This window comes from Larimichthys crocea, chromosome XIV, assembly GCF_000972845.2.
Source record: "Larimichthys crocea isolate SSNF chromosome XIV, L_crocea_2.0, whole genome shotgun sequence".
NCBI lineage: Eukaryota > Metazoa > Chordata > Actinopteri > Sciaenidae > Larimichthys > Larimichthys crocea.
The window spans coordinates 2289470-2317411 of NC_040024.1; the positions used below are offsets into that span (position 1 = coordinate 2289470).

Sequence of the window (27942 nt, forward strand, 5' to 3'; positions counted from 1 at the left end):
TTGTGTGTGTTTTTAGGTGTGACTCTATTTATAAGATGCTTCCTCATGCTCTGCTAAGACTGTGAGGTGTTTCTGCTCTCTGTCTCACACGTGAGTCTGCATCCTCTGTGTGTGTCGGCTGTGGGAGTAGTCAGAGTGTTGCGAGGTGTAGGAGAAGCGAGTGGAGCTGCCGTACTTCCCTAGTCCAGTCTCTGATCCCGAGGGAGCAGGGCCACCGGGACCCACGCCAACCCCTGGGCTGCCCACCCCAGACCCCACCCCGGGTCCCACCCCAGGTCCCACCCCAGGTCCCACCCCAGGTCCCACCCCGGATCCAACCCCATACATTTCATAGGATGGGCCTGCCTCCAGTGGGGCCAGGCTGGACGGGGCGAAACCCATTCGGTAGGTCTGGTAATGCGAGGGGTATCCGTAGTTGTCGTATGCCAGCTGGGAAGTGGAGTCCAGGAGGCTGCAGTCCCCTGGGAAGTCGCTGGCCACGGGGGCGGGGTTAGTTGGGGGCTGCTGGCTCTGACCTCCACGGGTGAAGGTGTTGAACTGGGCGTAGCTAATATGGGACAGTCTGGAGGGGGGACGGGGGTCATAGCAGGCCTGGGGGCGGCCAGGTGAGGTGAGGGGGCCAGGTGGACCGGGGGCTCCTCCGCTGGCTGTGGCTCCTGAGCCACCAGCGCTGCTGCTGATAGACGCAGCTCCCCCTGGTGTTCCTGCAGGGGAGCGGTAGTCAGAGTAGTGCATGGTGGAGCGGGAGGCAGGGCGGCCTTCATCGTGGGTGGAGGCTCGCACGTTATAGTAGCCATTGGTGGGATCCTGAAGAGAGAGGCAGGGACACAAAAACACAGAGTGAGCATGAAGGAGAGAAATAATGAGGGTGATTGTCAAAATTATTTTCTGTGCTAGCCTATAGATTGTTAAGGTGAAAAGGCCTCAATAATAATAATGTTATGTTCCTTCCTGATCCCCAAAGAGAAATCCTCTTTCTTGTAAAAGGTCAGAGTCAGGGTGAACTCGAGCTGGTCAGCATCCAGATCCAGATTCATTAAGATTGTGCTGTGAGGGCAGTTTGCTCTCTTTTTTGTGACTCAGCTGCTTCAGATCAAAGTCTTATGCTTAAGAGAAAAGTTACGGAGGAAACGAGTAATCCACCAAAGACTGTCATCTTCAGAGCAGCCTCCAAAATGATGCCAACTTTCAAAAGATCTTTTATGCACTGTGTGTCTATTAACTTTTAAAAGAAAGTGTTGGTAAATGTTAACAGGGTGCAATCTCGATCTCTTGTGCCTCTAGTGACCTTTAAATGAGTATTCCTGGAGCACAGTGACATTTGAATATAAGTTACAGCAGAACGATGTGAAAAAAACATCAGCCGTGTCCTAAATTTTCAGTGTACTGTTTTTGTATGTACATTACCAGACAAATGATAAAACTCATGCCAGTGCATGTCAATCAAAGTGTCTCTGCCTGTATGTTTTCCCAGCTGTGAGCTGCTTCTCCATTTTATTTGTAAAAAGGATGCACACTCAAAAATCTGTTTTTGCTATGTGTGCAGTCTTATTGAGTCACATTTCCAGTGTGCGCACACTCCATACTCAAACCTGCTTTTAAACATTACATTTTGTTTTGTTAGTTCGTATGAAACTGAGGCAAAGTTTACTTTTTTGGAGCAGGTTAACAAAAAAAAAACTGATTTCATTCATGAGTGTAAGCTCATAAGTTTACTCCAGGCATCTCCAGCAGGGTGGGTCCCAGAAAGAATGATGCTCTCCCTGTTCACTACACCCCCTGCTGAATCCTCTAATGTTTCTGTGCCATCTGATTGTCTCTAACATATCCATACATCTCTCCTCCGCACCCAACTCCATTTTCACTGCTTCAGTGCTTCAGGCAGCGGGGAGGGGAAAAAAAACAGTCTGGCTGAGGCTGTTGTCGGGGTGATCTAACCACCTCCTGGGGTGGATTCATGTCTGTGTTTCTTCAAAGTGATCCAAGGCAGCACTTTCAGCTAGAGGGGTGGTGTGGTTGCCCTTACAAAATACTCATTGGGGGGAGTTTCAGCAGAACATTTTGGCAGCTTTATGCGTGAGAATACATTAATCACCTAAGTCCAGCCCCACGGTGTCCAAATGTATAAATGATTCATGCCAGCTGAACGCGAAGGATACACTTAAACATCCTTTGTCTTTCCGAACTTCTTTCCGATTTTAGCTCTTTTTTTCTGTCTTTAAATATCTTCAAGAGGAATGGGCCAACTTTCTCAGTAATCAGGGGAGCTAGCTGGCTCACAGTTAGACTGCGAGTGGAGGGCAGAGAAGACCAAAGGAACTCCAGCAATTAAAGAAAGGACGACTGCACGTCTTCAAAATCCTACTCTAATATTCTCACAGATACTGACACTAAGTTTAAAAGGCCTCCTATAAACCAGCACGTGAAGTAGGAACACATCTCTGTTGATTGGTCTGAATGGCAGACTGAGCTAAAACCCTAAAAATGAGTTTGATGTATTTTTCACTTACAGTCAACAACATGTTGCCCAGAGGGAAAAAAAAAGCAGCTGGTGCCAGAAAAGCATCAACCCAAACATACTGAAGGATGAAGAAAACTAGAGGACAGAAAGAGGTCTAAGTGTTCTTGAGGCTCGAGACAGCTGTGCTGGGAGGAGATTTTGTACAGATGCAGAGGTGGAATTGTTTTAAATGGATTGCGGTCATGATCGCAAGTCAGAAGTAAGGAGTCATATTTGGTGGCTAACAGCAGTTAGATACACAGTGTACACTGTGAGAAGATAAAAGTAACTGATTTAAAGACCTGACCATGACACTGAAATGAAGGTGCAACAAATCATTTAACCATTTAACAAGTCCAGCTTTAAAACATTCTACTGTCTGTCTTGTGAATGTTTAATGAGGTTTTTAATAATTAATAATTATTAGTCTTTATTTCAGGTACAAAACAAAATTACATTTATGTTAAAATGGCAGTTTCAACATGAATATATCAGACTGAAGTACTACACATTAAATTTTTTGTAGTGTGCAAACTATTTAAAAAAGGAAATTCAAGACTTTTCAATGCATGGTTCACTTCTCAAGATCAATCAGTGGTCAGCTGGGATTAATAAATGAGGCTTCATTTATGGTATAAAACTCTTAGAAGTAAAATGACATGGTTCATTTTTTTCTTATCTGTGTCAAGTGGATGCTCGCAGAGTCATCCTGGGTGACATCACTCCCATCAGAGAAGAAACGCAGCACATCATTGGATGAAAGTCATCAGTCAGAGTCACCATGTCAGTAACGATTAGGATATTTGCAGCCCTTTGAGGTATAATTAGAATGAAACCTTGCTCCAAAATGACTCCACAAGACCTCATTCTGACTTTGGCATCATTTTATTATCAATGTTTCGTTGCTTTTTTAACTATTTCTCCACCTGTGATTGTAACCCTCCACAGTGCTGTGTCATTTTTGAGTCTTTTAGTAGGAAAAAAAGTTTAGATTCTAAAGACAATCTGTTTCCTGATTTAATATTAGCGAGTGTTTCTGTGCGAGCTCACCTTGAGGTCATACTCCTGACGGGTGTCCAGGGTGTCACTGCGGAGGTCAGACTTGAGCTCTATGTCATCTTTAAAGGGCTGATTGGAGGGAGAGAAGGACACAGAGGGGAGAAACTAAACCGTCAAACAAGGAAACAAAACAAAAAACAAAAAGGAGGAGAGAAGGTGCCGTAACAAAACAGAAGAGGGAAGGAGGCAACAGAGTATGACAGGAAAAGAGAAAATGGATTAAAAAGTGTTAAAAGGTTAAATTACAGAGGAAAGCACAGAGTTTGTTTTCAGTCAAAAAAAAAAGTACAGTGTGGTGTAGAGAGAGTTTTTTTCTACAGCTACAGGCTGTGTAAACAGCGTCCGGCCCAAACACACATATCCCGCTGCTGCTCACCGAGTACATGGCCTTGACCATGCGCGAAGCCGTGGTAACGCTGCCGGAGTCCTCCTCTAAGCTTGTCTCCTTGTTTATCGTCTCCACCTTGATGTCAGGCTTACCCAGAGTGACCCCGCGCCGACCTGGAAGCAAAACACGGCAAGGTTGAATACAGCTGGACACGCGTGGCTTGTTTTCACGAGCTGGAGGAGCAAGTTCAGAGGGGACCTACATCCATATGGTGGAGAGGGAGCTGAAGGTGTTTGATTTGCTTTGCTTTGCTGCAGGTTGTTTGGTCTACTGATGAGCATTTAAACCATAATTCTCAAGGAAATACACATAAACGTATTTATACTGTACGTGTTAAGCACATGGAGGGTATGACTCACTGCCTTTGCGCTGCCGGTAGAAGATGAGAACGAGGACCAGCAGTAAGATGAACAAGAAGATGGTAGAGGCAACTGTCCCGCCGGCTATTATTCCCACTGGGACTTCCTCTGAAGTGAGGGGGTGAGGGAGAAGAAAGAGAGGGAGAGAAATGGACTGAGTTAGTGACGCAAACGTCTATCTACAGCTGCAAAATCAAGATTTAATGTAACAAATACATCACATTAAAGAGTTGCCCCATGCCCAGGTACTGAGTTCTCATGGAACTGAAAAATAACGAGTTCATGAAACACACCGGTCTCCTCCAGTGTGATGATCATGGTGCCCGGGCCGAACGAGTTCCAGGCTGTGCAGTTGTAAGTGGACAGGAAGTCGGACTCCATCACGTTGTTGATGGTGAGCGTGGAGAGGACGCCTCCGCCCTCTGCCGATGGTTTGCTTTGCTCCACCGTGTACCTCTCCAGCAGCGTGCCCTTCTCCTTCTCCCACACGTTCTCCTTCCACGCCCACACCTGCAACACACACACACAAACACATACAAGAGGTCATAATTATATCACAATTAGTAAAACTGTGCTCATCCAAAACTGTACATACTAAAAATTTATATTTTTATATTTTCCTGCATGTCGACACCGAACACATTTTCTGGATATATCTTTGTCGTTGCTGTTACAATACATCCAATATGTCCGTTCACCTTCTTGCTTTAATAAGACTTAATAAGACTGGCATGAGAGCGGTATTAATCTTTTGACTGAACTCCTTACAAGAGAGTGAAAAAACATATCACACACACTGTTGAACCATAACAGTATTGTATTTCACTCCTTTCTAGACATAATTCCTTTCTGTGTTAGCGTGGTTTAGTGGGTTGTTATCATGTAAAAAAAAACAAAACAAACAACATGTATTCCAATTTTAAGAAAACCACAAATGAAGTCTATAAAGTTCCCGTTTTGGATTACATGGAAAGTCCTTATCCAGTTGCACAAACACTAAATGTGTATTCTAGGATATTCCTTTGTTCCATTTTTTTTCATTAATTGTTCTGTGGTTATTGTGACTTCAAAATGTGATGTTACTTCCTCTTGAAAATGTTCCAAAAAAACAACCATTTAAGTCATTTCATTACCGGTTTCATACATTTCATCACATCAGATCGACTGACTTATGATATTCACTGAAAATCCATTATCGGCCCCATATTTCTGTCTAATTCCAACGCATACTGTAGAAAGGCGGGACAGAAATAGATCGCATAAATCTACTCACTCATATGTAAACACACACAGTGCATGACTTGCTAAAACCAGCAACAGTTTGTATGTTTCTGCAGCCTGAAGTGGAGGAGGGTGGGGATGACTGAGCTGGCGAGAATCTTGCACATTCTCCAACTTTAAAGCCACTAAAAGCAACTGTATTATTCAGCATTGAAGTGCTGTACTAAAGCGAGTTAATTATGTATAAACCCACATGTTCCCATAATCTGCCCACTTATTCCAGAGAAGGATAATCTCCTGGTTGTGGCGTTTACTGGGACAACTGTTCCTCTCCATTCCTTTATATTTTATAAATCTTTTTCTGTCCCAGCCTCCGCCACTTGCATTAGGAGCGAGCACTGCGAGTCAGGATGGATCAGTCACAGAGGCCCTGGAGCAGAGGGACTACTACTGCTCTCTGTGATACAGCCGAGTGGAGAAAGCATCCAGGCTGATTTCTGTCGCAGGAGCTAAAAGCGGACCGGCTTAGTGTTAGTGTTGGTTTGTTTATGTGATGGGATGGAGGAAAATTCTGGAAGAGTTTAGGGGTGAGTCACCACTCAAAAAGTAAAGGGGACAGCGCCTAAAAGCATTTACCATGCACAAGTGGAGCCATTTATGAACAGGAAGGTACAGTAACAGTAAAATAAGAACTGTCAGACAAAAAGGTACAACCTTGTGCTCTTTGTGTCCAAAGCTTTTCCATGTTTAGCCTTTTTTCTGAATAATTGATGTCAGGCTTAAATCACCTTTACATTTCCTTTGTGACAGAAAGATTTCACAGCACTGTTTTTTTATTCACATTTTTTTTCCCCTTTAACTTACAATCTTATCTGGAGGAGGAGTACTGGCTATGTAGCATTTCACCTCTCCTCTCTCCCCTCTCACTGCATACTGGACAGGATCACTGGAGATGATGGGAGGACCTGGGAAAAAAGAGAGGATATGTGAGTGAGTGTGTGTGTGAAAGAGATGAATTACACTTAAAATACAGCAAATCATATTCAAGTCTGGTGTTTTCACCCTTTTGTTTTAAAGTTGTTGACCTTACCAGGGCTGTTTGAGAAGATTTTTATGATTTCAAAAATACATTTTAATAAATAAACTTTTTTTTTCTTCAATTCCTGACAAGCTGACCTTTTAGTTAGTACAAGTTATTCATCTACAAGCAGTGATACATTAAAATTCTGTGGATCTTTGCTGACCATTGACGGTGAGCGTGACCTCAGTCTCTCCTACTCCAATCCGTGGGACGATGGCCTTACATACGTACTGGCCGGCATCTGCTTGGCTCACTGACTTCAGATACAGCTGGTTGCTGTTACTCAGAACCTGTGGGGGAGTGACACAAATATAAACAAGGCAAATCTGCTACACGTACACAAGTAGAGGAGAGGCTAACGTACTATTGTACCTCCACCTGTATACATTGTTATTTTAATGTCTGGTCTTATTTGAGTTTATGTGTTCAACTACTCTGACCCTAACTGGCTAACAATGCAAACTTGCACATCTGCTTTTAACCCATCACAAAGGTTTTGCAGTTGCCTAGCAACCATGTCCAATGGAAAATTAGCTGCATGAAAATTATGGCTAAATATGTAACCACCTAAAGAGAGAGAGAGAGAGAGAGAAAGAAAGAGTGAGAGAGAGAGATACCTGTACAAGGCTCATTATAAAGGTGTAGGTGTAGGCCATAGTGCTGTGCCATCTGCTGCAAGAGTCAGACTATATGACTGCAGCAGGCACTGAATTTTATTTAATGCAACAATGACAAAGAAAAAAATGAGAATGACAGACTGCTTTTGTAAACATGGGAGAACTGAGTGAACTGTGAAAGTGGTGCGAATACAAGAACAGAGCAGAAATGTGCCCTGCGTGGGCTCTTCGTTTCTTACCATGTTTGAACCCTTTTTGAACCAGGTGAGTGTGAGCGGAGGGTTTCCAGCCCATTTGCAGTTGAGGGTGACATCATCGTCAACATCTACCGTTTTTGGCTGCGGCTCTACCAACAGAATTGGGCCGACTGGAGACAGAAACGGAGAGAGATGTTTGTTGTTGTGCTTGAGTAATAATGCAGTAGGACTAAAAGGGGAAAACCTGCTCAGAGGAAAGCAGAAACACAACAATGTTTTATCCCTCTGACTCCAGAATGTAGTGAGTAAAGTGGGCCACAGGCGACTGAACAAGGTGAGATGAGTATTGCGTGACTCACAGTGAACGTCCACCAGGATGCTGACGTTGGTCTTTCCCACAGCGTTGAAAACCAGACAGGAGACAGGCTCGGTGAAGAAGGAGTGGTCGGCCTTTGTGGTGAACACACTCTCCCTGGCACCCTGCAGCACCACGCCTCCCTTAGCCCACCTGGGGGTTCAAACATACTACGTTATGTGCACTCTCCCTGGAACAAGGCCCAGTAAAAATGAGAATGTGCTTGTCTTTGCATGCAGACCTGTAGCCCATTATAGGAGGGTTGGCGTGAGCCTGGCAGGTGAAGGTGACTCTGTCCCCCTCCAGGACAGAGCGAGGCTCAATGGACAAGGTCACTGTCGGCGGATCTGCAAGGGAGAGAGAGAGAGACTCACATAACAACAGCCTTGCTAGACCTAATATATGCTGCAATCTGGAGGACAGTTGGATGCAAAATGGCTTCCATGCATTACTTAAAAAGAGCTATAAAACTTTTAGCTGCTTGGCAGGTATTTTATGTTTCAAAATATGACACCACGTTGCTTTTTAAAGGAACTTTTAGCTACTTATTTTAATACATTGTATAAAAAGTGTACTCCTTTATGTAGTGTTTAAATATTTCAGAGGTCTTCTTAAAAATATCCACATTTCAATGTGAAAAAAACTTCTTGAGTTAAAATTGGCTCCTGTCCTGATTTAATTACTTACGGTGCACGTTGAGGGTGACAGTTGTGCTTTTGCCGGTGGGAACAGCCAGGTTGGTGGCCACACAGCTGTAGTTCCTCCCAGTGTCGCTGTCGACGGGCTGGATTGGCAGGTAGCTCCGTGTGGTCACCCTCTTCCTGTCTGGAAGCACCTCCTGATGATGGACGGTGGAGAGACATCGATGAAAGATTGACAACAGAGGTGAAATGCTGTAACTGTAAAAACACGAGTGCGTGTGTGTTTAGTGTGTCTCAGTGAATGTGCTCTCTGTGTTAGACTTACAGTGGTGCTGGCAGCTCCCTCCACAGGCAGCCCATCTTTAAGCCACTCGATCATAGAAGGCGGTTTGGCCCCTCGAGACACACAGCTCAGGTTGTAGGACTCCCCCACATTCAGCAACACCTCCGGACCCCCATCGATCACCGGATCGTCTGGGGGGACTGGACCGGGAAAGGAGACTGTTAGAAACACACAAAACATCTCACGTGCTTTCTACAGACACGTGCGCTGTCACACTGTCACGTACTGAGGACGGTGAGTTTGGCCCTCCTGGACCTCAGGGCGGCATCAGGGGCCTGGCACTCGTACAGGGAGTCATCAGACAGATCAGCTGAAAGGATCTCCAGGTTGTACTGACCCAACTCCTGCACACGCAGCACACGATACCTGGGCCAGGCTGGGACACAAACAGACATAGTAAAGTATAAAATATAGTATAGTATTGAATGATCTTGATACATTTTATTAAAGATTTACACCTTCATCATGGCTTTAATATCTGATTTGAGTAGGTTTTTGTACACTATCTTAAAACCTTCGGCTTTCTTCCGCTTGTGTTCGACATATTTTGGTTATGGCTTCACATTTATTGACATTTTCTAAGATGCACTAATGCTGGTCAAATATCACTGTTTCACTATATATACAGTATATATGTCTTTATTCACTATTTAGATCCATTTTTGACCCTTAAAATTCAAACTGGTTATTCATTACATGTCTCAGGACCCACATACCCATGTGGTCTGTATCAGAATCCAAAAACACGCAACGCCACACAGCTTCTTCCAGCTCATGCTGATAATGAAACATCAGAGAGCTGTGTCACACGTGAAGCGAAAGTCTGACGTTTTCCTCATCAGTCTAAATGACACCAGTGAGATGCACGGCCGTACGATGCGTCAGACATACACAAACGCATGGCCAAACATACACATTCACGCAATTACACATACACATGCAACACAGCCCACTTCCCCCTTCCCCCATCCGCCACACAGCCCAGCTGTGTCACTGCTGTGCATTCTCACCATTAGGTGGCATCCACGCTCTCTCTCTCTCTCTCTCTCACCAGCAGGGGGAAAAAGACGAATGCATTATGACAGCAACGTTTTAGAGGACTCAAATCGACTCCAGTCCATGGTGCAGAATTCATGTTTGTTGCCCAGACAAAGATTGCATGTGAAAATATTTCTGTGTGCCCTTTCCACGCGCAGCCTCCAAACTGAGCTTTGCAGCTCGCCTAACCTTGTGTGTCCTTGTTTCTGCATGCATGTGTGCATGTGTGTGTGCCTTGCATATACGTGCATTTGCATGTGAAATGTCGAGAGCGAGAAAGCGTATGAAAAGCCCAGAAGAAGGAGGCGGGGGGAGCAGAGGGACAGAGCCTCACACACACACACACTCACACACACCCACCCACTGAGTGTATGTGTGCATGAAGCGGCCAGTGTTCATTCACATGTTTTTATTTAAAAGCTTTGGCTTGAAGCACTGGACCATTACAGTAACAATATGATTAAAATAAAAGGAGGGAGGAGGAGAAGGAGAGACAGAAAAGGATGGAGAAGGGACAGACGAGGACGGAGAGGAGGAGAGAAAGAGGAGAGCACGAGCTGAGAGTGTGTCAGGCAAGGTGAAGGTAAGGAGAGAGAAAGAGAGACGAGGTAGAAAAGTTAAATGAAGAAGAGGAGCGAGGGCTCAGCACAGCAGAGGGAGCCAAAAGAAGAAGAACAAGAGGGAGAGAAAGGAACAAGGGAGCTCAGACGAGGAGGTTGCGAAGGAATAGCATGACGGACAGAGGAGGGGACAGGAGAGGAGTGGGTGATTACAGAGGCCAAAGAATTACAAAATAAATCCAAAATCATAGAACACATTAGATCAGGAAGGAGTGTGGAAGAAAAAGAAATTTGAGTAAGGTAACCAAAGCAAAGGGAGAAAAACAGAATATTAAAGCACAAAGTCTAAGGAAAACAACGACGATATCCACGAAAACAAGACAGCAGCATGCCACAAATGATGCAGTCTCCCTCTGGACCAATCAGTTAAAAATATGCCCACTTGTTTCAACCAGTAATTGCAAAGCCCCCTTTGGGCTAATCAGTGCAATTCTGAAAATGCTGCAACACAACGACGAGATGCATCATTCCCCCAAGTTTCCTCAAAGTCAGACGAGTTGCGTCTTAAACTGTTGTCGTTGACAGACGGACAAGAGGGAGACTTCATAAATCAAACTGGAAATTTCATCACCAAGGACAGAAATGGAACGTCCAAAAACCCGAGTGAACAGTTAGGGCACAGAGCTGCATAGTGGAAAGAGGCCTATAAAGTATTTGTTGATGAATTGACGGAGGTGATGATGATGACGCTGAAGGGTGTCAGTTAAATGTACCTGAAGGAGCTTAGAGTTTCCCATCAAACACAGGGTGATACATGCAGAAGGTGTCCACAGTCAACCTAAATAACTGGAACCACTTTGTGGTGTGATGGGATGTTTGCTGGTGTCCGTCTGGTTGTATTCTAGCATAACAGTAGCCTCTTATGTCTCTTGGCTAAAAACTGCTTAATCCAGCTGTAACTCAAACATTCAGCAGCGAAAACATTTTGTCAGCATACATTAGCCGCCACTGTAACATACATGCAATATTATACTGGGCAGGCATGCATCATTCAAAATGCTGTTCCGGGATCAGGCGGAGGGCTGATGACTGATCACTTTACATGGATTCATTCCAGTTAGCTTCCATTTTGTCAACGTGGCTCAGTCAAACTTTTATATTCTGATTAGTCTTGCATGGCTTTGTCAGTTGAGCTCTGTTATCCTCACCAACCTGTCGTAGCTGGTAAATAAAGAGCTGATGTTAGCCTTTCGATCAAAGCACCGTTGTGCCAAAGTTAGGGTTAGATCACAGGGTTGCAAGCATGGATGTGAACTCTTAGTTTGGTTTCATATAAGCTGAGTTAGTCCATACACCTTAGGATACAAGCACCTCTAGATCGAATTCACTTGTCTGTGCTATATGTGTAGTATTGTTGGTGTAAACGCTGTCTTTCAATGTGAAAATATCAAATTTTATGCAAAGTTTGTAAATTTTGGCCTCCACCCTCTGCTATAAAAATGTTGCAGACGCCACTGTAAGAATAAAATATGCTTTAAACATGAATCAAGTCTTCCCTCTGCACTCTGAAATGTGGTATGACAAGTTAAATGAGTAAATGGTGAGCCATCTTGGCAACTGTGGTGTAAAGAGTACCCGAAAGAGCTCAAGACATTCACACAATTACAACTTCTTTGGTTTTAAACATGCAGTATGACATTTTGCCCGTCAGCAGCTCCGATCCAAAAGTATCAGAATCAGCTCTGGGAAGCCAGTCTTAGTCACATGTTGAACAGAGCGGAGGACGCCTGAAGAGGCTGTATGATGTCTCACCCTGGAGGTCCTCTCCGATGCCCAGAGCCAGGCCATCTTTGGTCCACTGAACAATGCCTGAGTAGTTGAAGACAACACAGGACAGGATCACCCTCTGGCCCCGCACCACCGACTGGTCTGCCGGCTCCTGAGAGAACCTCGCTGTCCACACTGGAGAGAAGGATAGAGATAGGGATTGGGAGAAAAAGAGGGATAAGTTAGGGACTTTCTCATTCTGTCTGCAAGCTACTGTAAAATCACCCCAACCACAGATATAGCATGTTATTGTTTCTGCGGTTTTATGGTTAATTGATTGAAAACTGCATTCCCCCGGCAGAAAAGGAATGCCACCACTGCCATATTTGATCACACGTTGGCTTGAGGCCATTAACCGAGCGGCAAGGAGTTAAGAGCGGCGTGGAAAGACGGAGGTGTCAAAGAAGAGGAAATCAGAACAGAGTTGGAGAAGAAGAAAGAGAAAGAAAGAAGACGAAGAGGTGGTTAGTGCTGACTCAGAGGAGAAGAGCTGGGAGATCAAACAGGAAACCTCAGCCATAGGGTCTCTCACACCCCTTTTCTTCTCGCTCCTGACTTATTTCTTCAAACCGGCCCTCCCTCTCGTTTCTCTCTCTCTTTCTCTCTCTCCATTTCTCCCTTCTTCATTCCTCACTATGAGTCATCTCCCGGGCTTCCACTCCCCAACCAAAACTACAGTGGCTGTCATTGTCTAGTAGACTCCACTTTCCCTCCAGTCTGTAGTCCACTACCACAGTAGATAGACCAGAGCTGTGCTGGCCCACCGACCGACTGTCTGAGATGAGGGAAAAACAAGAAAAAGAACCTCTCTGCCATTGTTCCACGCTCTACGATGACAAGTTGTAATTAGCTGTCCCTTGAAGACACGACACCCGTACAATAGAGGAGAGGCAATCACCGTGGAGGATTTGCATCTCGCTTTAAAATTTCATTCTTTCTTCGCTTTCATTTTTCTCCCCTCTCCCACTTATTTCGAAGAATCTCGTACAGTAGATCGTTAACCCAATGCTGCGTTGTACACCCCCTCCTTCCTTCCACCTCCACCTCTGCCATTACCTCTCTCCTTCTCTTCTCTCTCCTTAATGTTGTATGTCCTTTACCCAAATTGCTTTGCTTCACTCTCTGCTTTTCCCTCTATATGTATGCATCCCCACTCGCCTCCTTCACTTTCTACATCTATAATGCTGTCTATGAATGTCCTTTTGCCTGCACTGATTTTCCTCCACCTCTCCTTCTCTACAGTATGCATGCGCCTCCTTCTTTCTATATACATATATAATTCTGTATATGTCCTTTTACCCATAATGCTTTCTATTTCTGTGTTCCTCCTCCTCGCTGGTTGGAAGGGGGTTAGAGGCGGACTGTCACAACTCATTTATCACATTAAATATCAGCCCTCCAGCACTTTCTCTCTCCCTCTCTTTCTCATTCCCCCCGTTCACCCATCTCTCTCTCTTCTCTCACTTTTTTCCCTCACTCCCTCTTCTTCACCATTTACATCTCTCTCCCTCGCTCACTTGTCCTCACCACTTTTTTTTATCACTTGTTTCCCCCTCTTCTTTCCCTGACACTCTGTCTCTCATTCCCTCACACTTCTCACTCCGAGCCCTCCAGCGCTTTTCTGAAGGTTCCCATCTCTCTCACTTTTTTTTTAACAACTGCCATATGCCTCTGCACCCCAGCTCCCGCCTCACCATCATGACCCTCGGTCCCTATCTCGCACATTTCCCCTCCCTTTCATATACACAGACGTACACTCTCCCCCTATCATGTCAGATTTGGTGTAATTTGTGGAGATACAATGTGCCTGATAATACAAAAGAATCCAGTCATGCAAAAAGATTTCCTTACCAATCACAACAATGGCTTCTGACAGTGCAGCACATTAATATTCTGAAGATAAAGGAGATGTGCTAGGATACACGATGAAAAGGGAATCAGATCCAGATGGGGGTCTGCAGGATGCATACCTAGAATCATTTATCACTGAGCCAAACTAAAAAATAAATAAACAGCGGCCCTTAATTCGCTCCCTGAGGAACACCCAAATAAACTGGATTAATGAATTAAGATAAACAAAGCAAACAACAATGATTGGCTATGAAATGTTGGAAAGTAAAATCATGTCATATAAGTCAGAAGCCTGTAACAGTATGAAAAGGAACCACAGGAATGCGTGTTTTCGCCAGCCAGCAACCACCATAGCTCAAAGCTGAAGTCACTGCACAAATACCTTGATAATGATTCTTCAGATGGATTCTACATGCTGCTGAGTAAACTATGAAACTACAGACTATAGTCCGAAACTATTGTAGCAATACACAGTTAATATATATAAGAGGTTATGGTCTGGTTTGTTCATTTAGCTTCTTTTAATGTGTGTCCTGGTGGTAATTTTAGGCTTAAAGGCCTTGAAAACTTTCTCAATCATCCTCTTATTTTGAACGATGGGGTCTTCCATGAACACACACATCTGTACCAAAGTTAGAACAATTTTTGGTTATGCAGAAATTTGAAATTTTTGGATTTCTTTTTTCTTTGTGCTCTTTTCACTGGTTTGTGGTGGACAGGGCTCAGTTGGAAAAAGCTTTATACTTCTGTGAGGCCATCAGGATTTAGCAATATCTGATTAACTGAGATTTTTTATATTCTTAATAAATGATACTTAAGATGCTATATTTCTGAATTTAAAATTTCATTTCACAGAAACGCAGCACAGACACAACAACCACTTGATAAGGTGAAACAGATGCATATTTAAATATTTACTCTACCTTTGTTTTGGTCTCCTCTACCTCCTGAGGGAAATATCTGTCTCTTTACCTTTTAAATTCTTTATTATGCTCACCAGCTAGTTGCAAACTTTGCCTCGCTGTCACGTGGTGCTGGACAGGTAGTGAACAGTGGGCTTATCTGAGCTTTTTCACTGAAAACAGCTGTCTGCTGCTGCTGCTGCTGAAAACAACACTAATGAAAGCGATCGAGTGAATTTAAAACAGCAGAGTTTCAGGCTGCAAAAAAACAAAACAAAGGAATGAGCTGATTATTATGAACAACTATGTTATGTGATCTATCAAAAATATTGATTATAGCTGTATGTTTAAGACTCCACTTTCTCCAGACAAATCAAAAGAGATGCTGGTTTGTTACCTTGCATGCTTATTTTGTCACAATTTTAAGAGGAATTTGGAGTGAAGGTACATATATATTCGAAGCCATTTGTAGCAAGCACATATGAGATGTATTTAAGATGGAGATTATATAAACATCAGTGCTATTATAAACAAAGGGTAATTCTAGACAGTGCAGACTATTGCTTTAATTTCCTGTGTACGCGCTGTAATTTGATGATCGCATCCGTCGAGTGCTAATTACTGGAATGTGCCATGTGGATTTGTACCCTACCTCATCTTTAAAAGCATGAAAAGCTTTTTCGCAGATATACATGGGTGTAAAGAGAGTTTAGCTAGTTTAAAGTATCCTGCAACCCTGACAGCAGCCTGAGGGCAAGCAAATCCTTTCCTCCACCACCTCAGATATGTTAGCTGGAGGTATTCCCTGAACTGCTTCAGTAAACCACAAACATAATCCAAACTGAATACTCCTGAGTGGTAGCAACACAATCTGCAGAGAAAACACCCATGCAAGGGCTGAGGACTGAAAACACTGACTCATTTAAACATGTGCTCGTCGCCTTCTGATTTCCATATTACCCAGTTAACACTTGTCAACATGAGTGTACGCACTTGTGTGTGTGTGTGTGTTTAAAGAAGGTAATCTACACACTGAGAGCAGTCAGCGCAAAGGCAAGACAGGAGAGTGTATGCAAGGGAGCTTGTATTCTTTCATTATGTGGGTTATGCTGCAGTGACAAATTTAGAGTGTGTCCTGATTTCCTTGAGTCACTGATCCCCAAGATACCACCGGGAGACTCCAAGCACCCCGTCCACACAAAGACCACGATCACAGAAAGCCATGACCATGACCACGTGCACATGGACACACACACACACACACAAACAAAAACAGGCAGCACAGATGACCTAACCTTCACCACACGGGCTAACCATTTCCCCTCAACACACACACAAACACAACCACTCTAAACCCCAAACATATAATCGACACGTTGAGGCGGTTTCCCGAACATGGACTAGACCACGACTCGGACTAAACCGTCAAGGCAAAGGGGAGCGTCTTCATCTCCACTGGGAAGGGGGTCTCAGTTTAGTCTAGGATTAAGTCCAGCCCTGCACAAAGTTTAGAAAGGGATTAAGATTAATCTAGAGACTAGGACAACAGCCCCCGCAGACACTGTGACACCAACCTCGGCTTGTCAAAGCAGACACAAAGCCAAAGGCGAGCATGCACAGCTTCATCTGGTGACTCACCAAAAGCACAGCCACACGCCGCCGCCATAGTGTGAACCACCACAGCAATTTAGCTGGAGAGAAGCTCTCGCACCACACGATGGTGTTTTAATAGCAAGGTAATGAAGCGTCAATTTGTTGCTGGAAAAGACTGGAATGCTATATGCATGCAAAGATGTTTGGAGCTATTTTTAGTAAGTGTGCTGCTCATATGCCCTGCATTTCTTAATTTGCCACACACCCTGCTGTTAGGCGGTGAATGTCAGAGCCCGCTTTACGGCTTTTAAATACAGGCTCGCCTCGCCTCTGTGTACGGGACGGGAGACGAGGTTGGAAGTGATGCCATGCAGCGGAGAATTCTGGGAAAGGTTCACTGGAAGCATTTTAGTCTCATTGAATCAGATGCTATTAAATAAAATGGCATTTGTATGGATTGTTATGCATCGATCTAATTATCTTTGTGTCTGGCCCTCTCCCCATACCCCTCTGTACCCCTCCAACAAAGTCCCCCCGCCATCCTCTCCTTCGCTCCTCCTCAGCCAATCCCGCGCTTCGGCTGGATCACAGACTTGCGTCACCATAGCAACAGCTGACGTGTAAAGTAACTGCCCAAAAAAAAAAAAAAAAAGTTTTCTGTACGAGCGTGTCTGTGAGCTCACACGCGTCTGTGCATCTGTGTGTCTGATGAAATCCTCCCTTATGTTCGGTACACCCATTTTTATGAAAAAACGTTTTTTCAATGACCTCATCCTCCCTCCACCTATCCAATTAATAGTCCGCCGGCCGCACTGGTCTCTCATTATTTCTCTCTTCCACCCTCCCTCCGCACACTCTTCACTGTTAGTCAATCTGCTCCAAATTGATTCCGTTATCAGTCTAATTCCATATCGCCGCCGCGTGTGGCCGATGTGTTGGTGTTACGGAGGGGCTGCCTGAAAATGAGATGCAGGAATAGGAGAACAAAGAGACGGCGAGCTCCACAGACACGGAGCTGTGAAGTGTGATGGAGGGGGATGACATCATTGTTTCAGGACAAAGTTGCAGCCATAGGAGTCATGCGGCACTGACTCGCCCCGCTTGTTTTCCCTATAGGACTGTACATATGTCTGGATGTCAGTCCATCACCGACAGATCTGTCTGTGTCTGTGCGTGCAGGCTTTAAAGAGTCTGCAGTTTTCTGTTGAAGTTTTTTAATCCAGAAAACATTTCAAACTCTGATGTTTGTTTTAGCTCTTAAAAGGCTGAGGTGAAGATATTAAGTTTTAATGTAGTACAGCACTATGCATTGTAAATGTGTACATGCACTATGTATGCATGTAGCCTGCATACATTTTTATGAATGCATGCATGGAGTATGCACTATATAATGTATGTAAAGCTGGAAGCAGCATTTTTTTTTATTACTGATTAATCTCTGTAAAATGTCAGAAAATAGTGCAGACATTTTTAATGTACACATAGATTTAGTTTCCTATGATCTAAAGGAGAAAAAAGCAACAATCCTTGTGTTCGAGTAGCTGGAAGAAGCAACAGGATTTGAGCAATTATGCATTCATCAACACCGTTGTCAATGTTCTTTCAGCCAACTAATCAATAAATCGAGCAATCATCTCAGCTCTGAGCTGGATCCACGTCGCGTCCTACACCAGTGTATGCAGTTTCTCCCTCTTATTTATCCGGCCGTGGGAACTCTAACACCTGTGCCTGCCTTCTCTCAACAACATGGCCGCCTGGCAGGGATGGCCATAATAACCTGTAACCATGGTGACGGCGCTATAGGAACAAGCGAGAGACATAGATGGAGGAAAAAAAAAAAAAAAAAGCGGGGAGTGAAAGGAGGCGACCCACTGAGCGTGCTGACACCGTGTCACTCAAACACAAAGGTGACTCCTGGAGGTGGGGACGGAGCCGAGGGAAGATCAGGGCAGAGGGGAGAAAGAGGCAGAAAGAGAAAGACACAGACTCCTTTCTTTGTTTGCCGCATTGTCTGCCTGCTCGCTCCCTTCCTCTGTCATCTTACCTTGCCGTCCTCCCCCTTACTAGCAGTCAGCGACCTCTCTCTTTCTTCATCTCTTTTGTGGCCTTGCCCTCTTCCTCATTCCCTATTCACTTCCTTTTGTATGGCAGGCATCTACTTAGGAATGACCACTCCTCCTTCTTCCCTATACCTAACCACCTTGTTCCCTTCTTGGGCTACCTCTCCACCTTCAAGCTTCTCTTTCCCTCCATTAGTCCTCCCTCTCACTCCTTTTCTTCCATTACTATCAAAATGGTTGCTGTGGAAACGCGTTTATTTGGAAATGGCGGGAGGGGAATTATTCCTGCGCTTTGCTTTGTCTGTCGATTTTGATGCTACCCTGTGAATGAGAGTGCATCTGCTCCAGTGAAGGTGTGCACTCATTGTGTGTGTTTATGCAGGCGGTGTGTGTGTGTGCATTTGAGGTGTGTGTGTGTGTGTGTGTGTGTGTGTGTGTTACCCTCCCATTCTCTGGGGCTCCTCTCATACATCCATTTCACATCTGAAGAGCTTTATTTGTACCAAACCTCTGTTACAGACATTGTTACCATGGCTACAGCCGGTGAGGACCACTGACACAATGACAGACGCAGTGGCCATGGCAACCCCAGGATCAGTGGTGGGTAATATGATAATTCATGGATGAAGCATCTGACACATTACGGGCACATGAATATGCTCGAGCGCTGGAAAGCCGACCCGTCGCTGGTAATCCACGAGCCTTTGTGCGGCCAACATGCCGAGCGGCTGACAAAGAATACTCTGCTGTAACCAAGGGTGACCAGAACTAACAATAGCTGTCCTCTGGATAAGCTTGAACAAGGGGATACATACATATCAAGCTGCCACTCTGCAGTAGTGTGCTGTAGCGCACAAGGGGTCGCCACAGAATTCAAGTGGCACAATCGATATCATAATGAATCGATAATTCACGTCAGTGGTTCCCCATCGATTTTGGGTGGCGACCCATTCCGAAAGCCACCCCTGCCTCCAAAAGCCACGTGATCTAGCAAGTAAACATCGGTGCCATCAACCGTGACAGCTTCAGATGGTCAGCCGATCCACCTCACGTTACTGTACAGCATGGTAATGGAATCCAGCAGGACTATTTTACAAGCAGCGTCCCATCGATAAATCACCCCCTCCAAGGTCTGCTTTAATTCAATCCCATGTAATCTAATTTTATTGGTATGTACTGTAGCTTCTTGCAATGTCATCTGTCACAAACCGTCCAATAAAAGCTCGAGGGCCTTGACCTCCTGCAGTGAAGCAATATTCATACGGAGCCTCTCGCCAATATCGCCACCAGGGCGTACTGTCGCTTTGAAGAGGGCGCCTGATAGTGAACGCGCTAATGACTAAAAAGCAAAGTGAGTGGAGTGATAATAAATCTGGGTTGAGTACTGTAGACTTTTAAATTTTAAAGCCTTTGGATAGCATTAGAAAAACACTGTGAAGCTTGTCTAGTGAACGAGGAGCATTCTCTCATGACACTGAAATCCTTTCATAGAAAACATAAAATACCCTCTCATGATATATGTCCAATATACATGTCTGTGGCCTTGGTCTGGTGCTGTTGTTCATAGTTTGAGTTTATGTTTCAACTAAAGGAAATTTGAATGTTACACCACGCAGATATATTTTAGATTTTTATTATGCGTGAAATCTTGCGGTGTTGCGTGCTTCATGAAAATGTCCAGGTCCGTGTTTTTCCTACTTTTTGCGCAGAAGAACTCGACTAGCCCACACAGACCCCTGACCTCAACCCCCATCACACAGCTATCAGCGTTGGGGGAGCAAATCCCTGCAGCCGGGTTTTCAAAAATCCTGATCCTGAAAGACCTGATCCAGCAGCAGAGAGATACTGCTGGCCATGTGGTGCATCTTCGATCAACTTGACATGACAAACTAGGTACTTAGCCTTGAGGGTATAGTATTAAGTTGACAGTAGCAGTCTTGAAGAAATAATGCATCTGTACAAAATGGTTTTAATGACTGGACTTCGGAGCCCTTGATGAGTATTACTACTAAGAGATGGCTCCCTCATTATTTGTATTTGTAGCCCGCAGGCTGTTAAATTACATGACGAGCGGACGCCGAGCGCTGCGGCACTGTGGTAACCGATTTAGTTGGACGTCTGACCCTAATGTTGTTATCGTAAAGAGAAGATGGATGGAGCAAGTCGAATCTCTCCCTCCCTCCCTCGGCCCTGTCCCCGTAGAGGAGCAGAAACTGGGAGAGCGGAGAAATGAAGTGACATCATCAGCGTCAGCCACATTCCTGCGGAGGGAGGGGGCGAGGAGGAGGAGGAGGAGGGTGAGGAGGAAAGGGAGGGGTGGGGGGGGGGGAGAGGAGGAGAATGTCCAAAACTTTTGAGGTTACAGGACCGACATCCCCTCCCCCATCCCCTGGAACACACACACACAACACACACAACACAACACAAATACATCCATTCTCCCTCGTTCTTCTTGCGTGTGCGCATGTTTTCCAGTGCACATAACTGTGTGTGTGTGTTGTGTGTGTGTGTGTTACAGTACATGGCTCCTCTTCCTCATCATGTGCTCCCTGTTTTTAATTAGTGCTTCTCCTCCTGCCCCCTCCCCCCCCCAACTCATACCACCCCCCTCCCCTCTCCTCTTTCTCTCTCCACCGACCAGAGGAATGCACGAAAACACATCTGGAATATTAGTTAGAGAGCGAGAGAGAGAGAGAGAGAGAGAGAGAGAGAAAGGGGTAGATGGAAAGAGAGGAGAAGTAAATGTGGTGTGTGGGGAAGGGGGACTGGGTGTGGGGGTGTGTAGAAGAAAAAGGGTCGTTTTTTTCTGTCCAGGAGGGGACAGAAAGAGAGCAAGAAGATGAAGTTTGGTAAGAAAGGGAATGTTCTAGAGATAGCCGAAGAAAGTTAACAGCAACACCGATTAATGCCAATTAACCTCAGCGAGGACGGGGCAGGAAGAGCTGTGCTGGCACCTCAGACGTGGGTTCAATACTCCCGATTCCAGCGCATGTATCCTTTGAACTGGCCTCGACCATATTCTGTCTGAATGAGCAGCCTCACTGTCCCCACTGAGGGAGCAGTCGAGCCTGAGTAATAGTCCCTTTCTCTCCGCCACTGGCCTCCCGACCACTCCTCCTCCTCCTCGTCCCTCGTCCCCCCCCCCCCATCGGCTCGCTTTTTCTTTTCATCCCCGCACTACATACCATCGCCCCTCCCTCCCTCCACACACCACACACGCACACACTCCACCTCGCCATCTCTAAAACAAACAAACACAACAAAAAAAAAGTCTAATCGCTCTCCATCAAGCTTCATCCACCTGCCCCCTCTTTGTCCCCCCCCCTCCTTCTCCCCCCACAACTTTTTTTTCTCTAACCCCCCCCACGCCCCCTCCCCACCATAACCCCAAATTAGTCCTCGCTGCAGAATGTGGCCGTGCAGTTTGGAGAAAACAAGGCCAATAGATTCAGTCAGATGTGATAAAGTGTTCCTCTCTTGCTCGGGGGACTCTGCATAAAGAAACATTTTTAAGGGGATGTTTTTTTTTTTTCTTCCCCTTCTTCTTTTTATAACTTGGATGCCCCCGGCCTGTCAAACACAATCAGATTATGGGGCCTTTAAATCCTCGGGCTTCACTTGAGAAACGTTCATGTAGCCGTTGAGGATGCTCCAAGGAAATGTGTACAATCTCTGGATCGAATTAATCGTTGGCCACAAGTTTGATAATGGAATTATCTGACTAAATTCTTCTGTAACCCTATCGGGTCTTTTACCGGGTCATCTCAGAGCAGACTGCTTCTTTTTTCTCACTTCAGAAAGCATTATAGGACACTCGTGTCCGGAGGAATACCCTTAAACAAACATATCAACTGAGAGAAGCAATCAACATGTCACACATTGACAAACACCCGTCGGGACAGAAATGCCAAGAATTTGTCGATTGAATGGAACCCAGTGGGGAACAACAGGCGAGGATGTACATTATAACATTACGGGCTCCATTCCCAGATTGAGCTTTACAACTGGTTCAGTGATTGCTTTCAGTGGCTGATGTCAATTAGAGATGCTTTTCGGTAAATAGGCTTCATTCACATCCCGTAAAAAACATGACCCGAATTCGCATATTAACGGTAGGATGCTCCAGAGCCATATCTCACTGGCTGGGATCAAAATTAAAACCAGGCTTCTGCCTCGCGACATATGTCACTCCAGATCTCCACTCTGAGCCAGAAAGGGTTCACTATAGCACCACGGAATGGTTCGTTAGCCTTGAGACCATGGCAGAGCGCTCTCAGAAAGGTTCACGGAGCTATAAATAGTTCTACAAGCGGTAATCCACGAGACCCTCATTGGAGGATCTCGACAAGTTTGACTATTTTTCCTCATCGGCCACAGTAGCTGCTGCCGCTCGTGTTTAATCTGTCACTATCTGAGCAGAAACAAGTTCGCCCAAGTGCACATTTAGTGATTATTACAGCCCACTGTGTCCCACCCCCCCACCCCCAACATCCCTTTTGTAACCAACTTTAGTGCTTGAATTTCTCCCGATCTGCATGAGCTTAATGAGAAGGAGGTCTGGCTATGTGAGATTAGCTCAGGCTAACTACGCAGTTCTTCTTTTATTTCTTTTGGGAACATATAACACATCATTTGCTGCCGTGATGGAGAATTTTTTCCCCAGGAAATGGAAAACCGATATCTTCAGCCACTGTGTACGAACCAGTGATAGTGTTTGAGAGTGGAATGGGAATGGGAATTTATTTAGATTATATTGGCAAGAATGCATGAAATGTTGTAAATCAGCACTTTTAACAGAGTGTTTTAGTACTGTGCTGGATTCTTTATGAGGCTCCCCTAATTCTTTACTGTTATTTGAACTATTACAGCCCACTTTGAGTCATTACCGTTACACATACAGTATAGTCGTAGAAAAAGGCACTACTTTCCTCATCAAACAACCCTTGAGGAACCCTTGTTTTTCTGGGTGTAAAAGCCCCCCGAATGTGTCTGACTCTTCCAACATGTGAATATTTTCTTTGCTGAGCACAACACAGGAATCCGTCTGAGGTCTATGATTCACAGCTCGGCTGTGTGATTCAGAGCTGGAGTGTACAGTACGGGCGGCAGCAGCAGCAGCAGCAGCAGCCCGTGGCCTCGGTCGCACAAAAGGACAGAGGCTGACAAATCGTACACCTGCACCGGAGCCTTTGTCCGAGTCAGCATTTGAGCCTATAACGTCTGGGCTGAACTGAGAGCAAGTCCAACCTCAAGGCCTCCTGCTCATTAGGGAAGTTAAAGGAGTGTGTTGGCAATGATTGATTATGCAGTAACACTTAACAGCTGCGTTAATGGTGGCGCTTGCTTGGGACTTAATACCAGGTTGGTATGTAGATACAAGGCTAAGCTACTAAATCAATCCCTCCAGCGGTTCTGCTGGTGGAGACGTACTGTAGTTAGTCCTGGTTGCGGCTGTATCATTGAATCTAAATAACATAAAAACATTCTGATTCACCAAAGCGTTAATTAGCTGCTCCACTAATAACCATCCAATCATTAGCACTGGTGTGCAAATTGCAGGCCATGAAATACTGTTTTACTCGTCTAATGAAGAGATAAGAGTCTGGGTGCTCTTTAGAAAACCTAATGTAAGAATGATCTCCTGTGAGGTGGTATTCATTCCAGCCCGCTCGAGGATTACGTCTACCCCCTTTATATGTTCCAGAGCAACATATGAGACCTTACATTTATTGCATCATTTGAAATCTTGCTGGACAAAACACAGCCAACACGCACAGCCTGCTAATCTTTTCTTCTGGACGGGCCTCTGAGAGCGAATATCTTTGTGTCGAGAGCCCCGACATGAAGAAATAATGGATTAGACAGTCGCCTATGGACAATAGGACACATGGCTTCACACATGTAAATAGGCGCTGCGTGTGCGTGCGTGTGTTTACGCACATCTGCATGTGTCACCGAGCGAGTCATGTGGACTGAGCAGTTCATGAGTGGACTGAGAACAAACAGCATGTGGCAGTAACATGGGGTCTCAATGGGGTAGGGGGGGGGTGTGACTGGGTATTTGTTTGTTGCGACGATTGCCAGATTGTGTCATCTGTGGGTCCGTGGATCTGTCGATGAAAAAAAAAAAAAAGGAACCTTCTCGGCGTGTACAGTGTGTAGACTAAACCTACAGCAGCACGCCATGGGTGGATGCCGAGCTACAAGCGAGCCTGGATGAGCGATACAAAGCCTGGCAGACATGGTGACATCATCCCTTTCCATACCTTCCCTGTCCACGAACACGCCCCCCCCCCTCTCTCCACCTATGATGAAGTGGACCCGGCCAGCCGTGCACACTCCCGGTCAGCCAAGGTAGACAATAAGAGGGGGGGGGGCCGTGTGCCGTGTGCCGTGTGACATGCCTGCCTCGATCAAACAGGTAGCTTATAGAAATTACAACCATCCTCTCCTCCTCCTCCTCCTCCTCTTCCTCCTTCAGCCTCCTGTCTCCCAGCAACTCGGTTTACAGCTGTGATTATCATAAGCCAATAGCCTACCTGGCACCCCACAGGTATGGAGGGGGGGGATGGATGGATGCATGGGTGCTGCTGCTGCACATGCCTCATTGTGCTGCCGAGGAAGGCAACAGAGAGAGAGTGAGACGGGCTTTGTGTGTCAGGCGCACCATCCTACCTGTGTGGCACAGGAGCAGCACTGTGTGTGTGTGTGTGTGTGTGTGTGTGATGGAGGGGGAGACAGAGGGGGAGAGAGAGAGAGAGAGAGCTGTCTTCCACTCCAGGATCACTACAGGGGCTGGGAGCAGTGGTCTCATTGACTGAAGTGCTGCTGGCATGTAGAGCAGCGCTGGTCAATCACTGTCATTCCCGTCACGTCCTCAGCGCCTCACCACGGCCCGTGAATAACGGGCACCGGGGGGGGGTTTGTCATAAGCAAAAGGTCATTCAGGCCGCGCGCATGCATGCAAGAGCAAGTCATGTTCAAGTTGCACACACACGCACGCACGCACGCACGCACGTGCGCAGCCCCCCGCAACCGCATGTGTGCACAAGCACAAGCGCGCGATCATCATCATTAACAAAAAAAAAAAAAAAAAAAAAAAAAATTGGTCCACGGCTGCGGTGCGGACACGCAGTCACACACACACGCGCGCTCACTCTCTCTCTCACACGTAGCTACACGTGCGTGCACGCGCGCGCACACTCGCCTAAGGTGATCCATTACTGCGGTTCATATGGGAACACTGTGAAATCATGAAATCATGAAATCATGAAATCATGTTATATGCCTTTCTCTTTCCCTCTGCCCGACACGCGCGCACACACACGCACACACACACACACACACTCCTGAAGGTGTAGGGCTGAGGTGTAGTTTCACACAATATTCAGTTTCAACACAATTCTGCGCAGAAGACAGAGAGAAAGAGCAGCTTACCAGTTTGAAAACTCAACAGCAAACTCAGGAGCAGCAGCCTCTGCATGGTTCAGCCGACCAATAAGTCCGTTATTGGCTCAAACCTCCGTGAGGACAGCATCAAAAAGCGGGGACTTTACTGACTTTAATGACAATGAGACAGACAACAATAATCCTCCTGCGTCGTCCCTCCTCTGTCCCCTGACTCGGGCTGGACTCGCTCAGGCTTTTACACCATTTCACTGCTTTTTCTTCACCCCTCTCCTCTTCTCCGCTCTCCAGCGACAGTCCGTTTTCTACTCTCCGCCGAGGCGGCAAGCGAGCGGCAACGAGGCGGGGAACTTCCGGTCACTTCCTTCAAAATAAAATACACATTGAAGCGCATGGTGATACACCGCGAAAGAGAAATTGCGTCTGAGAAACAAGAGTTAAATAATATATGACAACATGTTATCCAAAAATGTAGCATTTACTATATTAACATTTACAATGCTAATATTTGCGTTTTTATGAACAATTGTGAATATTTTCCTTCAAAATGAAAGGCTCTGTAGTTTTAATCCAGTAGAAGAATGACGGATTTAAACTGTCTTAAATTATGACCCAAAAAACTGGAGAATTGTGTTGTAAAGCTGGACACTTTTATATGATCACAATTATGCATTAAGTTTCTAAAACTCTGATAGAAATAAGCAAAATAATGTTTCTAATTCAGCAGTTATATTCAACTGGATTATTATTATACAAACCAAGCAGTGCATTGACAGGGAGGGTCTCCTTTTTTAATTCATCTTTTAAAATAATTAAATTATAAATAAATAAAAAATAATAAAGGTCTCTTTTTTTCTTTTTTCTTTTTTGAGACTTCCCAGACAAATCAAGTGAGATGAAATCAAATAAAAGTTCCCCCAACGTGACCACGCTCTACTTCCGGTGATGTCCACGCTGTAATCTGTCTGACTTGACGACATATTCTCATCAGCGGGGCATTCCTCTCTCTCTCTCTCTCTCTCTCTCTCTCTCTCTCTCTCTCTCTCTCTCACGTCAGCAGTACAGCACTGCCCCCTTTTTTCTCTCCCTCTGGATCTTGCACAGGGCCAACACGAACAAAAAAAAAAAAAAATACATTATGAGAAAAAAATAAATAAACTGAAAAAAAAATAAACCAGCTTAGAGAAGCAAATGATTTGACACACTTGCTGCGAGGATGGGGTCTGTTTGGTTTTGATTGTTCACAGTGAGCCATCAGGCAATGAAGTCATTTACCCGAACTTGAACTTACCTCTGACTACTGATATGTTCCCTCTATGATATATATATATATATATATATATATATATAGTAGTATATGTGTACTGACTTCATGAAGTACTTGCAGTGATATACACGCAGACGGACTGTGTGGAGGAATAGGCAGTGATGTCAGTGTGATGAACAAACAGACCGGGTCTTCATTCCTGTCACATAATGTAGGCTACAGATTTTGGTGATGGTTCCCCCATGATGCTGTTGCTGTCACGGCTCAGTAGGTCGGTCTGCACACTGAGCCGGTTCTCCAGTTCAGACCTGGGGACAGTGATTTACACTGATGCTGGAGCGCCTCCTTGCGTCCTCGGCCCAGGACGACACTGTATGTGCTCCAAGCACAAGTGGAGCACAGACCCCGAAATATCTGCGCATATTTTACTGGTTATTGATAGCTACTCCCCATTTACAAAATATATGGTTTATAGACACATTTACTGCCTGACGAGAACCGCTGGGAGCCGCTTGTAAAGAGACAGAGTGCAGATCATATGTGATTTATGTTTCTATGTGATTATGAATAAAAGGTTCATTTTTGCTTTATGATGCTCAAAATACACAAACACATTAATCATGCTGTCAGATTTAAAGTTTTTGCACCAGATATCAAAAATAGTAAAAAATAATAA

The 27942-nt window shown here is 45.2% G+C and overlaps 1 protein-coding gene across 2 annotated transcripts; it reads right to left on the reverse strand.

Moving 5' to 3' along the window:
- On the reverse strand, positions 1–26329 carry kirrel1a (kirre like nephrin family adhesion molecule 1a). Of its 2 annotated transcripts, none has more exons than XM_019273466.2 (15): positions 26030–26329; positions 12172–12321; positions 8988–9137; positions 8744–8901; positions 8465–8615; positions 8019–8124; positions 7782–7930; positions 7465–7592; positions 6772–6898; positions 6392–6492; positions 4600–4816; positions 4307–4414; positions 3936–4060; positions 3551–3664; positions 1–807 (listed from the first exon to the last, which is right to left on the reverse strand). In XM_019273466.2, the coding sequence occupies exons 1-15, from the start codon at positions 26073–26075 to the stop codon at positions 85–87; spliced, it is 2553 nt and encodes an 850-aa protein (XP_019129011.2). In that variant the 5' UTR covers positions 26076–26329; the 3' UTR covers positions 1–84. The 2 variants fall into 2 exon arrangements, with proteins under 2 accessions (XP_019129011.2, XP_019129012.2); XM_019273467.2 differs by having other exon boundaries at positions 3551–3628; positions 26030–26328.
- Between the last annotated feature and the right edge of the window lie 1613 nt (positions 26330–27942).

Excerpts from the sequence above, each read along its gene's own strand:
- kirrel1a (XM_019273466.2), bottom strand. The coding sequence starts at position 26,075 with ATGCAGAGGCTGCTGCTCCTGAGTTTGCTGTTGAGTTTTCAAACTG. Across the intron at positions 7,931-8,018 it reads CCTCCTATAATGGGCTACAG|GTGGGCTAAGGGAGGCGTGG; the intron begins GTCTGCATGCAA and ends TTGAACCCCCAG. Across the intron at positions 4,817-6,391 it reads CTCCTCCTCCAGATAAGATT|GTGTGGGCGTGGAAGGAGAA; the intron begins GTAAGTTAAAGG and ends TGTGTGTTGCAG.